The following is a 16438-nucleotide window of genomic DNA, read 5'->3' as shown; positions in this document are numbered from 1 at the left end:
TTTATGCAAACTGGCAAAACTCAGCTCCTCGTATAGGATTTTTAAAAGAATATGAGAAAAAAAAAGAACAAAATTAAATTCGAAGTAAATGATATTTGAAATAGAAATTCCAAGTGTTCTCTACAAGATCTATGGGAGTGGCTGATTGATTTATGAAAATAATTGGCTTCTTAGAGTTTTGGAAATTTCAAGTTTAAACTTGTTTTTTATAAGGATTAGCTTATTTGCATGATCTAATGCAAACAGATTTTATACTTTATTATTTCTTTGCTATATATTTAACTTTAAAAAATTAAACCCCTGATCGATCATAAAATAGAAATAAAATAAATTTTTATAGAAATAAAATAAATAAATTTCAGTTGATATGAAAAAATGAAGACGAGTGCATAAGTAGGATAATCTTTCACGATAAGAATGATGATATTGTCAAGGCGTTCAAGTGAATCATTCATACAGTCTAGACGCGATGTTTTTCGCGAGGTAGGCTCTAGAAATCTCACGGAAATCAAAGGTTATAAACGTGAAGTGTCATAAAGCGTACTTGACACGGACATTCATTTTATTTCGTTTCGGCTCATGAACTTCATGTCCAATTTATCTCTCGACACAAATGAACGGATAAATTCAAAATTTATCTACACTATTCAAAAATTATTCTACAAAACAGCATCAGAGGGGAAACGCTTATTATTTCAAAGGAGTAAAGTGGATTGAAATCTCGTGTAAATTTTTCAAGCCCTCGAAACGTTCGACCGGCTACTGGATCGCGTTCAAGAGATCCTTTTTCCCCGGAAAAACAATAATTACGCTGAGAACAGGTGCGCTAAAACTTCGACGATATACACTCGCGTTTACCAGCGCTTCGTGAGTTGCGATAAATTCGCCGATTATGTTTTCCTAGCGTATAAAAATGCAGCTATCTCGCACCGAAAATAACTCTGAAGAGAAAAAGAAGATCGCGATCTTTCAATTCAACTGCTGTCTTTTTCAATTGCTAACGCTTAAATCGCGACGTAAATAGACTCTTGATTAAAATTTACTTCTGCGAAGGATATCCTCTAAAACACATTGGTCGCAAAATAAGCAGAAGCTCAAACAAAATTCTCTCTCTAGGAAATTACTCGAATTTCCTTCTGTTACCGTAAATTCTGCAATAATTTCCCTTAAATTGTACAAAAACGGGCTTTAACACGAGCAATTTCATTCTAGCCGGCGATGAACACGTATTCCGGCCAAACTTCTTCGGGCTCCTATCGCAAAAACCATCGACCTTAGCTCGGCGACGACGTAGCGTAGGTTTCTTCTCTTCTTTCCTTTTTTTTCTTTTTTTTTTTTTTCAATCAAGCTTAATTTCTAACGCTGGCTTAATCTCGTAAAAATTCATGCAAAATAACGCTCGTGTTTCATCCGTTGCCCGTTCTTCTCCGTAGCCGGAGGCACGTTTTCCATTGTTCAGCCGCGGTCCGACTTTCACGATGCATTTAAAGCGACTTTAGTGAGAGGGACGCGAGCAAGAACCGGCTGGAATATTTTGTGCCCGGTAATAATGCGATCAACCACCGGTGCAGGGCTTATCGTTCGTCCACGGATACGGGGACAAGCTGTTCCATGGAAAACCAGCGGGTAAAAACCTTTAACCAACGGGAGAAGAGCTGGTTAGCGGTTTAAAGCTAAACAAAACGCGCCGATGAAACTTGTTGAATTTCTTCTTCGTTGGTTTAATAATATGCAGAGGTTGAATTGTTTCAGTAGTTGGTGATCAAGCAGAATTGATTTTTTGGCCATTGCGTTTGAAAATATGTAATGTTTGAAAAGATTGAAAGCGTAAATTCATCGAGATTTGAAGGACAAGTTGATAGAACTCACCATTTTCTTATGTAGGATATAGAAATAATCGACAGATTGTACTATCAGTGTACTTAAAATATTTACTATCAACATCTTAACAACTTTAACCAAGTTTACAATACAGTCAAAAGCCCTCGACTAACAAAGTAACAAACAATTCAAACAAACTAGCCCAAAAAGGTCTCGAAACTTTTATTGAGCTAATCACTGATTGCGCTTTCAAAAAACGAATTTCATCCTAAATAAACTCCACATCGTAAAACCAATTATTGATTTCATTCACGATCCACGTACACCAGCTACACGTGACAGCATAAAAACGGACGGCCACGATTATCCATACGAGTAGGACACAGCACGCGCCGTTTAATCCGCGTCCATGCGTAGACGAGATACATCGAGGATCAATCGAGGGCACCAGGGGTTGTTGAGTAATTTAATCTCCGCGTGGCATCAGCGGCCAACTAAAAGCCACTCTGCCCGTTAGGAGGACGACTAATGAAGCGACTCCACACTGTGTCGACGATCATCGGGTCCCTCCAACTTCCGGCAAAATCAAATGCCGTGGTACTCGCGATCGAGCGTTCGCAGCACTTAATACAGGGCAAACAATCACGACGAGAGATCCGCGCGTATAATTTCCGGCAGAGTCAATAATAATTGATCAGCGATCGCCGTAGACGAGGCACGGCGCTGGATTAAGCGGCGGTTCGACCGCCATTGTTTCCGCATCGAATTAAAGCCGTTTACTTTGGCCTTCGATTCGTAGCTCGTTAAAGCAGCGGCCGAGAATGAAAACCGATTGTCAAGAAGCCGAGATTATGATTGTTAATACCTCGTTACTCCTCGGGGTTGTAATGGCTTCTATTCAGTTGGACGGTATATATATTTAAGATAATTGCCGGTATATATTGATTTTGAGATTGTAGGAGAAAGAAAAATCTGATATTAGTCATTTTAACTGGCTCGGTAGTTCTCGTATTAATACATATCTTTAAAGTAAAAATTAAAAGTTAGAATGTTGTGATCTTTATGCATTTATGGCAAGTTTGATGATGCAACAATGCGAATAATGCACATAATATACAGAAATATGTATTAGATATTCAAAGTGTCATTCACAATATTTAACGGATAGAACATTTTTCTATCTAAATTCCATTTTGTAAATTATATTTACGAAGAATACGAATCTGCGTAAATATCCGTAGTTTAATTGTAACAGAAAAACAATAGAATAATTTTTATTATAATTCTGCTGTAATTCCCGAATCTTTATGTTCCAAACATATTCTTGTTCGTAACATGTAAGAAGATTTTTCGATCGAAAGAACACAGCAGAGTTAATCCTATTTTTCAGTGATGCTTGTCTTTGTGAAAAAAGAGTTAATATCAATGAAAAGTTGAACTTCAATGTACGTATGTACACGATGAATAAACTGTCAGGTGACAACAGCTCTTGTATGGTCGTTACTTCGTTGCGCTTCGATACGTCCCAGCAATTGTGTACATGCGCTACTTAAGTAGAGTGGACAGAAACTACTCTGCCAAACATTACACCATGCAATAAATTGCTTTACTTACTCACGATGTTAACTTGGTTTTAAATGTTAAGTGGCTCGTTCCTCGTTCGTCAGTTGTATAGTTGTAAGTGATGTCCTAATGGAACTGTAACACTCGTTGTAAAGATTTAACTCCGACATTTTATACAAATTTACGCTAAATCCTTATTGCCGTATTTGTGCAAGAATTACTAGACTACGGATATTTATACATTTGTGGCAAATTTAAAAATGTAAAAATGCACAGAATTCACATGGTGTATCAGAATATACGAAATATTTAAAATATAAAATATTTCTGTTTCCTTCTCTTAGTCGATATGAATGAGCATAAACGCCACAGTTTAATAATTATCTATATTTTACTTATATTACCCTGATCAAAATATCATAAATTGACCCAAATTTATCACAAAATTTTAAATGCATAAAATACATACAATGCAACGAACGAAGAATAACAGAAAAAAGTAATAGGGAAAGCTAAAAGCAACAATGAAAAATAAGTCTAGGAAAATAAACTCTCCGTCAGAAAAACATAACGTCATATCACTCCATACGAACGAACCGAAACTTTCATGCAAATTGCAAGGAAGAAAGAAGTTCCACGTGTATGTGAATATGACGCATAGGAATGGTTGGTCCGCGTGTAGTTCGCGTTAAAATCTCGTTTGAGTGACGTACGAGCCACGATTGGTGTCTGACAATCTTCTCGAGTAAAGTATTCGAAAAGACTGGCACGCTACGTTCTGCCTGTCCTACCTGGTTTGCACAGAAAAAGTACACACTGGATCCCTGTGAGCCCGCGCAACGTTCGCATATCAGAAATTCGCGAATAAAAGTTTAAAATGTTAAGGAAGTTAAAGAGTTATTCTACCAAAACATTGACGCGATCTTTTCTGCCAGTTTAATAACGTTGCTTCGTACATTGGAAGAATTGAAGTAACCTGTTCAATCGAATATAAACCATATTTTATTTCTTGCCACAATTTTTCTTAAAAAGACTCTTTCAACATTAGGAGTATCGATGACTGAAATATAAAACAAAGAAATCGGAATGCAAAGGAAAGACAAGTCTTTATTTGTATACTTTATCAAAAAAACTCATTCGTATGTCCAAAAAAAAGTAACACTGTGAACCGATAATTTCATGAAAAATGTTGTCAACCCTGTTAGTTGTGGTGGTTAAGGTGAATAACGAAACGTATCAAGAAAAATTGATGTGTGAAATTTACGCTTAAGTTCCGAAGCGCAATGATCAAAAGTAATGACGATACGTATGGAAGCCGAGATTCTTGAAAAACCAATAACGGAATTTCGATGGAGAAATCGAATTTCGTGCGAGCATTATGCGACGTAACATCATAGTGTATGCGCGGCTCGCGAGTGAAATTTCAACGAGTTTTTGTTGTCTCATCCAAGTTCGTCCCCAACGTTTACCCGATTCGCCGCGAAATGCGATTCGCTATGCCCGTCACATTTTTCTCCTATTTTTCCCTCTTCCCTTTTATTCATTGTTGTTTTCCTTCTTTTTGAGTTGCAGGGATCTCTTGTTCATTTCGTATATACGTCAGCTTGACGTATAAATAACGGTGTAAATAACATTAACGTTGTAGGTGGTTGTTCGAGACATGAAACCACGGTTGCTCACGTGAAATTATGTTTAAACTTTCCTTCGTTATTTATGCTTGTTTGCTGCTCATTAATTAACAAACGTTGCCCCGTGCAATTATAAATTTTTCCAAGTTTTTAATCAAAGAAATCGAAAAGCTCGCGCTTCAACGTTCCCCCGTTCGGCTTACCATCACACGAAGCTAACGTAACATAACCGCGGATGAAATTATAACTTCGCTAATTTCGCAAATACCAGCGTAACTGAAGCAAGTTTTGTGTCAATAACGCAGTTAATCTTCCGGTTTCCCAAATATGTATATATACAGTGACTCGCGACAGTATTCGGATGTCCTTCAAAACAGAATATCTTTCTTAAAACTGGACCAAACGACAACTTCTTCTTAGAGTTTAGAAGGATTACTTGACTATAGATGATATGTAAAAAGAATCTTGAAAAAATTGCTATTGGTTGCAATTGAATGGGGAAGAAATTAGTAAAAAAATTTTTTACATTCTTATCTGAATCTGTAGTGAAAATTTGAACAGAACATTTTGTAGATTTATTTTAGTTATAATATACGCTGAAAATTTTATAGAAATCAATTAACGCTGCTGTGAGTTACAATGGTTAAAAAGAGTAAAATTCTCAGTTTTCCATGACTATCGGCCAGAAGCTGTAATAATTTTGAAGATTCTTACATCTTTCGATTATGGTTGCTTATTTCCGCATCAACCAATTTCAATGAAATTTTCTGCGTGTATAAAACTAATATAAAAATATCGTAAAAGGTTTTCCTTATGATTCCGACCAATTGCAATATTTTCAAAAATTTCATTTACATGTCATTTAGTAAACTAAACGAGATTGGTAAACTAAGCCTTCTAACTCCTCAAAAAGACTCAAGTCGTTTGACCCAGTTTTGAAAAAGTTATCTTGTATATATTCGCTGCTTTGTCGTACTACGATTATCGAGACCAACGCCTTGTATCGCTAATTAAACGGAGCATTATGATTTCCAAAATCATATTAACTCGGAAACAAAGGAGCGAATCCATTTAAAAACGAATTTCCTAGGTTCGCGATGTTTAATGGGATACTGTAATTTTTAGAGGCGCGCTTTTGTGCCTCAAAACTCATTAAGTAACTCTCAAACGATGTAACCGACTCGGTGAATCTATGGGATATTGCAGGATCTAAAGGATATTATGAATTGGATGAGTTCAGAAGTTCGCAGGGCTACAAAACTTGGAGATGTCTTTCCAGAGATGGTAAACGTTTCAGGGATCCCGAAAGTTTAAGGGACTTCGAGAAACTCGGAGGTCTTTGAAAATCGATTTTGATATGTCTCAAAAAATTGGGAGATTCTTGGACGTTGGGTAGGATTGAGAAATTAAAGAATTCCGGAATTCGAAGGCTCCTAAAATGATACGAAGATCTCCGAATGGTCTATGGCCTCTAAAAAAATCTCTGAAATAATATTTTTAAAGTCGAAGAAATAACTATTTAAATATTTCATCCACGGATATTCGCAGGTTTTACATACATATCTGAAATTATTCAAGGCTCTTTATGAGGAACCACTCTCATTACCATGCTGAATTTTACAAGAACCTTTGATACCATCCTCTAAAAGTCGGAGAGATCACTCTTACAATTTCTTATACATTTAAACGAGCTAAATTTAGATTTTCATATCTAATTTCTTATCTATATCAAGCTTCCATATGCTCACATTATTACTCTCACAAGAATTTTGTACCGTCTTAAAAGTTAAAAATAGTATTTTTATGACAGCTTGTAGATTCATAAAATTCACATAATCTTCTTCATAACCAATTTAATTATATTAATCTCCTTTATATGGAATTACTTTATTATTGTTCCGAGTGTCATAAAAGTTTATTGACACTTTTAAAATCCAGAAAGGTAACCGTAAACCGATATCCCATAGACCCATAAAATTCACATCACTTTTTTCGTAATCGATCTCAGTCGTATTAAAATTCCCTATATTATTCAGAAATAATACAATTCCGAAAGAGGCGTCAGTTGTTATCACTCGACGTCATGAATGCACCAGACTATACATTACAACGTAGTGTTCTATTCACTTTTTAATCACGTAACTAATTAATTTGCTGGGAAATCGGTCGAATACGATGTCGCGTCTGCCAAGCCAAAAACCGTGTTAATTTATTCCATCAATTAATAACCATCCGATGGCACGCGACAAGACGTTATCATGGGACAAAACCGTTGCGGCAAACATTGACTTATCACTATACGCTGTCTCATGGAGGATTCAGGCATGGGTTATCGCGAGACACCGTTCCCAGGACGTTCATTTACAACTTCGAGCCGAGCAAAATGGAAGTGAACGACGTGGAAAATTTACATGGCGCTTTGTGCCACTACTTGCCCAACTTACATACATCGCGCGGAAACGTAGCACACGTAAGCTTGTCAAGTATATGGTGAGACGTACCGCTTTGACATAAAGGCGCCAGCTTCATAATTCACGGGAAACTTCCTTCGGGCGTTTCGACTTAGCGTCATAAAAGAAAAGAAACGAGTAGGATACGAGAAAGAGAAACAGAATGATGGAAAACGATGTCTGTAGGAGGACTTCACTTTCCTTTGTGTGTGTGTGTGTGTGTTTGTCCTTACCGGAAAATCCTTGTGAATTCTATTCAGAGTCCTCGAGAACAAATCGAAGCGAACATTATTCATAATAGCCGGCTGAGCAAACGTGCCAAACGCGGCGTTTATTATTCACACGGCCGCATTCTGAGAGAAGCGACTCGACTGAAAGACGTTCGACGTTCTTCCGTTACTATCGACTCTTGAGAAATACCAAACTGACAATGGCAGAATCTCAAATGGGATGAAATTGGTTTCCTTTAGTGATTGCTCGCAGGTGTTTGTATATCTACATACGATAAATATTCTCTTTTTATTAGTTGCCAATCTATTATGCAACTTTAAGATCATTTTTTGGACTTCTTCAATTTTCTTCAAATTTTTATTACCTAAATCGAGAATTTTTTAAGCTATCATGGCGAAACACCGAAATATAATTTCTTTTAGACATAACTTACATCCGGGAGTTCTAACAACTATACCTTTACTAGCCTTTCGAAAATATTATTGCTACATTGCGGATGTCTATCCATTTATGAAAACTTGAAGGCTGCGAAAATATAAAAGATATTACGCTATGTGTAAAAATAAAATAAAACGTTAGAAAATACTCTCGGTAATATTTGGTGGGTCAAGAACTAATGATTTTAAGTACAAGCGGGCTCGTGCGATAAAAGTCAGAATCTCTCGTCAGATCCAAGAAGCGTGAGAAAACGATCGAGCGCAGGTATGTTTGCTTCTGAATTACACACGGTTCGGCTCGTTGAAACCACGGGGAGCATCCGTTCGAAGATATCCGATGGAAGATAGAGTCGCGAGCTTTACGACATTTCTGATAGCAGTCATGTGATTTACAGCCGGTCTCCACGGAACGACGTGTTTTCCGCGAAGAAATGACGCGAATCCCCCCTTCGCCTCCCTCCCACACACACACAGAGCTTACGAATTACTACCTGCTAGCTAGCTAAGGTGGCTGCCGTGTAAAAGCAGATTCTATTTTCGTTTTTCCTCTCGTTTCCTTTCTTTTCTTCTTTTTTTCTTTTGCAGGTATGTCGAGCCGAAAAGGTACTCGTCTAATGGCAGAGATATGACGGTCGTTCTGAGACGAGCCACCAATGGCCTCACCGACGAGGAATACATGGACGTCTCTTATTACTTTCACGATGGTAAGCCGACTATCTTTCACATCTTTTCAACGATTCCAGCGTTACGTATAAAAGTATCGGAGGGGTTTTTAGATCGTTACATCGCTGTTTTCAATAAGATCTTGCCAGTTTTCAGGTCCTAATGGATAATAGGTTTACTTCGATTCTTGGAACTGTCATACGTACATGGTACATGGAGAAGTAAATGTTTTTTCATTGGGTCTTTTTCGATGGAAATTGAACGATAGTTGCCTGTAATTTTATAAACATTATCAATAAACTATGTATATTTATACAAACTCATATGTTTACGGATATTGATAAAAACTTGAATCAAAGTAATCATTCTATAAGAAATGTCATCAAATTTATTTCACTTTTGATACTTTATATATTTTTGTATTTGTGCTCATACCTGCATATTTACATTTATCGCAAGTATATAAAAATTCATAGTCCAACTGTAAGGTTAGCAGGAAATTTTATGTGAAACAGAAAGAAAATCGGTAATTGATCAATATGTAATAATTTGTGTTTTGAAAGCTACGTATCTAAATATCTACATCTTCTACTTTATTTTATTACCGCCATGTTACAAGCTAACGTCAAACGATCTGACTCGTAAGAATGGCTGGTTAGCTGCTTTCAAATTAAAATGAAAAGGTATAGTCAATTAGAATTTCTTCATCCCGTCAAGCAAACAAAATTCCAATTACACAAGGTTAATTAAGTATTGCGTAATGAATAGGAGGGAAAGAACACAATATGCAGCCCAGATATTTGAACCACCTTTTACTCCACAGTCAGCAAAGGTGCACGCGTAATCAACACTGATTGTTCGATAAAAAAAGTAATGCGACTGATTGCTATACAATTAGTATGTTAATGCAAATGATATTCGAACAAAGGACCATTTTCATCCAATTTTCTTCGATATATTTCCTAATACAAACACGAACGCAACTCGATCATATCGAAAGAATGGTATTGTTTCACGATTAAAATTTCAACCTACTCTACGTATACCCTCGTTAATTTGTACTTTCTCCATAAAATAATATACAGTCAATCAAAAAGAAGTCAATGGAACATTTTTTAATTAAAACGAACTGAGCAAGGAATTTTCGTTCGTGTCCAATGCTTCGAGGATTAATTTATGCGGAGGATACGATGGATGCGAGAAAGAAGAAGAAAATCATACGGCAGTATCTATGCGATAGATCAATTATTTTGACTCCGATTCTTCGATCGAGCTATCCGAAATCAAGTGCTTTAGTCTGGCTGCTAATTACCAACGACTAATTACTGTCCCTGTAAGCCGATGTATCGGACCATCCGAATCCTTAACCGGATGAATATAGATGCGTCCGTGCACATGATAATCCGAGAACCTAGTTGGCTCGTGGCCAAGAACGTAGCATTATCCATACTGCTGCATTTACGGTCATTGTAAGCGTGCAGCGCGCGTACAATTGGCGTTTCCTAAAACAATATCCGAAAAAAGAACTTATTTAACATTCATGAACATGTGATTTAAATTAAAACAGTGATATTCAAATCATCCAGAAGCAAAACTGATCAACTCTATCTTTTATTAGCTTTTTAATTTCATTACAATAAGTTATTATTCAATCAATGTTCAATTCTCAAAAGACAAAATAAACGAGTTAATTCACCACAAGAAGATGACATTAACAACAGCAAATTCCAAAATACATTGAAAAAATATCATCATTTTCTCCTATCTTTTAATTGATTGTAATCAATGTTGATCACATAAATGCAAAATAACGATCAATGTGTATTTTTTTCTAAATTTCTTATACCTCAAAATTAGTATTCCTAAATTAATAACACATTCCTATTAAAATTAGTAATCTCAACTCGCAATTATAAAAGTTGACAAGCAGAACAGATTACACCGTTATCTACCATTCAGTCTGTTCTATTCTTCGAATAATCAATTCATTCGCACCGAAGTGTATTCTTGGATCTTTATATACCTCCATATACCTATACAGGTATAGTTAGACAGGTAACCATCCGATAGAACATAACCATAAGATGCTGCCATAATGTTACCCAGTGGTGGCGAAAAGAGACCGAACTATTGGTCGTTCGATCGAATGGCTATGAATCTTTTATTGGGTCCGATTATCGCCGTTCACTCCTTCCTAAAGTTTTCTCTTCCTGATTCTCTTGAAAAATTTGGAAGGCGATGGAAAGGTCTGGTACGAGACGAGGGTTGGAAAGTGGTGCCAAAAAGTTTACGAGAGCTTCCTACTGTTTGATAATTTGTTAAGTATAAAAGAAGTGTGAAGATGCATTCGTTTATATTTAAAGAGATATTCTTTGCTACTTTGAAAGTAGATTATTCTGTAAAGCAGCTACTTATACTAATCGCAAGTGTGGCTTAAATCTTACGGGGAGGAAAAGGAGAAGAATTAAATTGTCCGATTTCTTACTCGAATAAAGTTATAATAAGTTAATTAAAATTGTCTAATTAAAAATAAAACGTGATAAACTATGAAAAAGTTATTGACAACCCCCATACCTGATAACTCCATATAGTGTCTTTCGGCTTAAAAGGGGCGGAAGATCTTCGATATTATACTACGTCTTTACCATGTAGCAAAGATAAGAGCCTTTGACGTAATACTGCTACATCCTTTGTCATGTATGCTACCTTAATAACGAAACCTTGGAACAAAGGATGCCGAGTACGTAAATTTTCTTTGTTCCAAATTTCATGTATAATTTAACGAAACGTAGTTCGCTTAGATTCAATGAAAAGAGATTCCATGTGGCAATTTAAGAAAAGAAAAATAAAGTAAAGCGTCGAATTTGATCGTGATCGTATAAGGAGATCGTAATATATCGGAACAAATATATAGAGTGCGCGATTTCAATTTGATTGTCGTATGAAGTTAAGCCAAAAAAGAACCGCGTATGCAAATACGGACACGTTCATTATACACCTGCATCGATTTTATTCGTCTTTATGGAGTGTCCATTAAATGGAAATCGATAATCCAGCCTGAATTTATCCTGTGTCGCACACAGAAAAACGCAATCATCCGAAAAATCACTCTTACGCCGACGCAGACGCGTAATGATAAACGATGAAAATCGTCAGACTCTCCGATGAATATTTAATAAAACCAGCATCTCGTACCAATCCCTGTACGAGGACAGAGTTAATCATAGTGAATCTCTGATAACCCATTGCTGAAGTACCTAAATTCGAAACGTACAATTTATATGAACAGACTTTTCCGACCTTTTTCCTTCTTGACGTTTTTATCTGGCTATCTTGTCGCACATTATTTCCTGTTTGTTCATTTTACAAATAGTAAAGGAAACATCGGGAAAAGATTCACCTGCATTAGCTTCTTCCGTAATTTAATAATTAATAATATTAGCGAATCGATTAAACACAAGTGAAAAGTAATATTGGTACGTCGCCGTTTCGACAAGTCCATCGAAAACTTTTTCCGGACATGTTGGCCATTGATTAGGTTTTTCAATTTCGATTGCGACCACGGAGTCGGACTTATCGATCGAGTGACGAACGCCGTGTTCAGACACGCGTATACCGCGTGTAAACGTAATAACGTTGACGAACGACCACGACATCCGTCAATCATCGTCAAATCGATGCCGGCAGTTTGTCGCCATGCTGACTTTCAATTCGTGACATTTTCCCGTTATTAACGGTCACCAATTTTTTTTCCGGACACCGTCATTGTGCACTGATGACTTTGTGTTACGAAATAATGCCATCAAGCGCTACTGTTTGCCGATGGATCGAAAGCACGGCGCAGATCGATCGATCAAACGTTTGGTGAATAGAGGGTCATTAATTATTCTTTTTAAATATCAATTTAAAATGAGAAAATATTTTTCTAAATATCTTTAACGATCAAAGGGAATAAATTGTGAAGATGATGAGTTTCATATGTGCGTGTCTCTTAAATTTTTTAACTTGTTTAAGTTCTGCTTAATTTTCACTTTAATTTTTACACTAATTCATGAATTTGCAATTTTCAAAAGCTTCCGATTTTCACTAAAAATTGGAAGCAATATTTTTCCTTTTCTTTTTGGTTACAAAAAATAGTTTTGAATATTACAAATGTATAATCTAAATTAATCTTTTATTTTTTGAAGAAAATGTACATAATATACTATTCACAATATCGTACCATTTTCTAAAAGATTGTTTGTACATAGGGAAGATTTACTGTACGATGAAATCCCGAAACGATAATACAGACATGTCAGATTGATCGACGAACCACGATATCGTCATGCATTTATGCACCCGACCCAAGTATTATAAGAACATTGACTCGACTTCTCGATTAATAAAATATTCTTTTGAAAAAGAATGTACGGCCTAGAATAACACTATCGTACAATTTTTCTCGCATGCAAATTCACCGATTGTCGCTTTTAGATTCGGTATTGCCATAATACCAAAGGACAATCTATCGGTGCGTAAAATTTTATCTCATCCAGAGAGACCGATTTCCTTATATACGAAAACTGCTCGGCCACCGACCTTCGCTCACGATGGCCTCGCGAAATTTTCGCATACGAAACGAAACGTGCAAATTTCGCTTTCGCGGCTGTTCTTCACGAAAACGCTTCAAAGTAATAAATTCGTTTAATATTCCGGCGAAAAAAAAAGATATGAAAAAGAAGGATCAAAGTATTTCATATCAACTTTCTGGGACCGAAAATAATAATATGTTTTTAGTCGCTATTTTTTCAAACAACTCCTTTTTCTAAAGAAAAAGATTTGCAGAAAGACTCTATTTAGCGCCGCTATTTTATTCGAAAATATTCTTCAAAGAAATCAGGACTTTTACGTATTTGTAGATTTATTACGAAATCGGATTCTACTTTTTTATTTGTGCAACTTTTGAGGCTTGGTGAACGGAACTTTGAATCAAGCACAACTTTGTAACCAGAAAATATTTAGTCAATTAAAAGACGGTTTCCGTGTCACCGCATTCGCTGCTGAATTATACAGATGGTGACCTACTTCGATCGAAACTAGTTTATAACGAGAAAAATCGGAAATGTGTGATTTTATAATGTTTGTAGGAGTTTGTTAACGTTTCATAGAAATGAGTAGATCTATGAAAATTTCAAAATTATTTGAAAGCATCTTACAGTTTTTTTTAAACCGGCACTGCTTAATTTTATCATCAGTTACTTTTCGTAATTCAAATAATTCAAAACTCGACGTATTTCTCAATCAAAACGAAATGAAGCCTATAAAATATAAAGTGAAATGAAATAATCGAACAAATCGACAATCAACTATTTATAGGTACAAATATTAAAAAAACTGCATATGTTGCAGAGAGACGTGTAAAGTACATATCCATATATTCGATTTCATAACGTTTGTTTACGTAAGTATTTGATTGTAATTAAAAAGTGAGATATTTCATATCACCATGGAAGCGTGTAAATAAACGCGTGAGATTTTTTTTCAATATAGCTATATTATTGTTACAATAAATTAAAAAGACAATTTATTACAAATAAATTTCAAAATGGGATGCAAAATCAACATATGTACATTTCTATATCATTCTACGTACAATATATATAAATATTCGAATTGCATTATGCTGGTCTTAATAAGTATAATACGATCGTAAAAGATCAAAATATACAGAACGTTTTGTGAAATCATATCTTAAACAGGCATTGCATATACGTAAGCAAACTGCAAAACGAAAATGTCCTTAAAATGAAACTCAAGAAAAGAACTTAGAGGAAGGGAAAGAAGTTAGAAACATGGAAAAGTTAGCAAAAATAGGTGATATCGGAGTATTCTCGCAGCGAAAGTTCCCTTGTTTCCGTGCATACACGAGACCGATGTCTTCTGAAACTCTTGGAGGAGAACTTGCGTAAAGAAAGAACGAGAAAGGAGAAATGTTTCTATTTTCCTGGTAGAAATAAAATTCTTATAATACCAGAGTCTTATGCGAACTGTAATTAAATATCAGACTTTTAATTTCAGTAACTAGTAATAATTATAGCGGAGAAATGAATAGTTTTGAGTTTACAAAGAAGAACGTTGGATTACTCATAATCATAATTTTTATGTAGTTGCATGTATTGTAGTCATAATAATTTATACTTTAATCTTGCAAATCTCGTAAGAATATATTTCTAAGTTTAAGAACACCAAACGATAAAAATTTTAATATAATGCTTTAATATAATCCTTATTTAGTACTTCAGATTTAGTAAAATTGTTAAAGAAAATACTATATTATACTCAAAGTATTATCAGTTCAAGCTTTCGAATATTTCCGTAATTTTTATACAAAAACTGTAGCGAGAAGAATGTACAGGAATTGCGTAATAACCATAAGAGAGAGAATCGTTTGTGCAAAATTCCATCTCATCGCAAACATGTTTCCTATTTTACTTTATTAAACACGATTCTGGAAAACTCACAATTAACGTTCATGTTTATTTACTGAGGTCGTATCGCGCGCAGAATTTTGGTTACCCGGCGCAACAACGTGCGGCGAGCTTTTACAACGTGACGAGTTCACGTTTGACGTATCGTTCGCGCCACTGAAATTACTCCGCTAATTTAGCCGACATCTCGCCAACGTTGAATGACGAAATCGTCGTGCGACAAAGTATCGCGCGCCTCGATTACGCGGAAATGAACTTGACGATATAGTACCGTGCATTTGACTTTAATATGACCGTCTATCAGTACAATTTGTATTACATTTATGTCTTATAAACAATGATATAAATAAAATTATATTATACTGAGTTTTAAAATAAATTCATCCTGTTTTTATCTTTGCTAAACTATATATAAAAACAAGACGAATTTATGTTACAGCCCAATATTCAATTTCTCTTGTTTAAATCGTTTTTTCTCTATGCACAGCTACGTCCTGAAACCTGTGCTCCTGAGGCTTTACTATTGACAATTGTTACCTACTATAAATTATACATAAAGGTATAGTGTATAAACCTAAAAGAAAGTAAAATGTGTGAAAAAAAATAGAAAGAAATAGAATTATATTTAAAAAAAAACACAAATTAATTAGAATATTGGCGTTTAAGTAGAACAGGAAGGTTACTGACTAGACGCGAAACAACCAAATGCAGAGTAAACGGCGCTCGAATACTCATTTAACCACAATTATTAACTTTCGGTGGTTCAATTTCCATTCAATGAAAATCATTTTATAACAGAACTACGTACAAATAAAATAAAAGTAATTAAATATAATCGATGAAATGGTAAAATTGTTTAACGAACGATTTTTTTTTTAATATCATGTTCGTTGATGGGAAAGTGATTTATCTTACAATTTGACCGGTCGTCAAAGTATCGGAAATATATAAAAGAGATAAAAAATAATCAACACGAAGTAATTAAAACTGCCGTTTAAGTAGAATGGGAAGATTGATAGTCGAAACCATCCTCTAATATCCATTTAACCAAAGTTATTACCTCTCTGTAGTTTAATTTTCATGTAAAGAAAACGATTTTACAACAGGATTGCAAAGAAACTGAATAAAACATATTAAATAATATTCGATGAAACGTAGAATCTTCGTTAAATGCA

The 16438-nt window shown here is 35.3% G+C and overlaps 1 protein-coding gene across 8 annotated transcripts in view; it reads left to right on the top strand.

The window, feature by feature from the left end:
• The window catches only part of LOC122577820, a 266738-nt gene that overhangs the window by 237547 nt on the left and 12753 nt on the right, over positions 1–16438 (top strand). For all 8 annotated transcript variants that reach the window (XM_043749453.1, XM_043749448.1, XM_043749456.1 and 5 more), the window contains one exon: positions 8716–8834. In XM_043749453.1, coding sequence (XP_043605388.1) covers positions 8716–8834 — 119 coding nt within the window. The remainder of the gene's footprint in view (positions 1–8715; positions 8835–16438) is intronic.

Source organism: Bombus pyrosoma, linkage group LG2 (assembly GCF_014825855.1).
Source record: "Bombus pyrosoma isolate SC7728 linkage group LG2, ASM1482585v1, whole genome shotgun sequence".
NCBI classification, from domain to species: Eukaryota; Metazoa; Arthropoda; class Insecta; order Hymenoptera; family Apidae; genus Bombus; species Bombus pyrosoma.
This window is presented reverse-complemented; position numbering and strand designations above follow the sequence as displayed.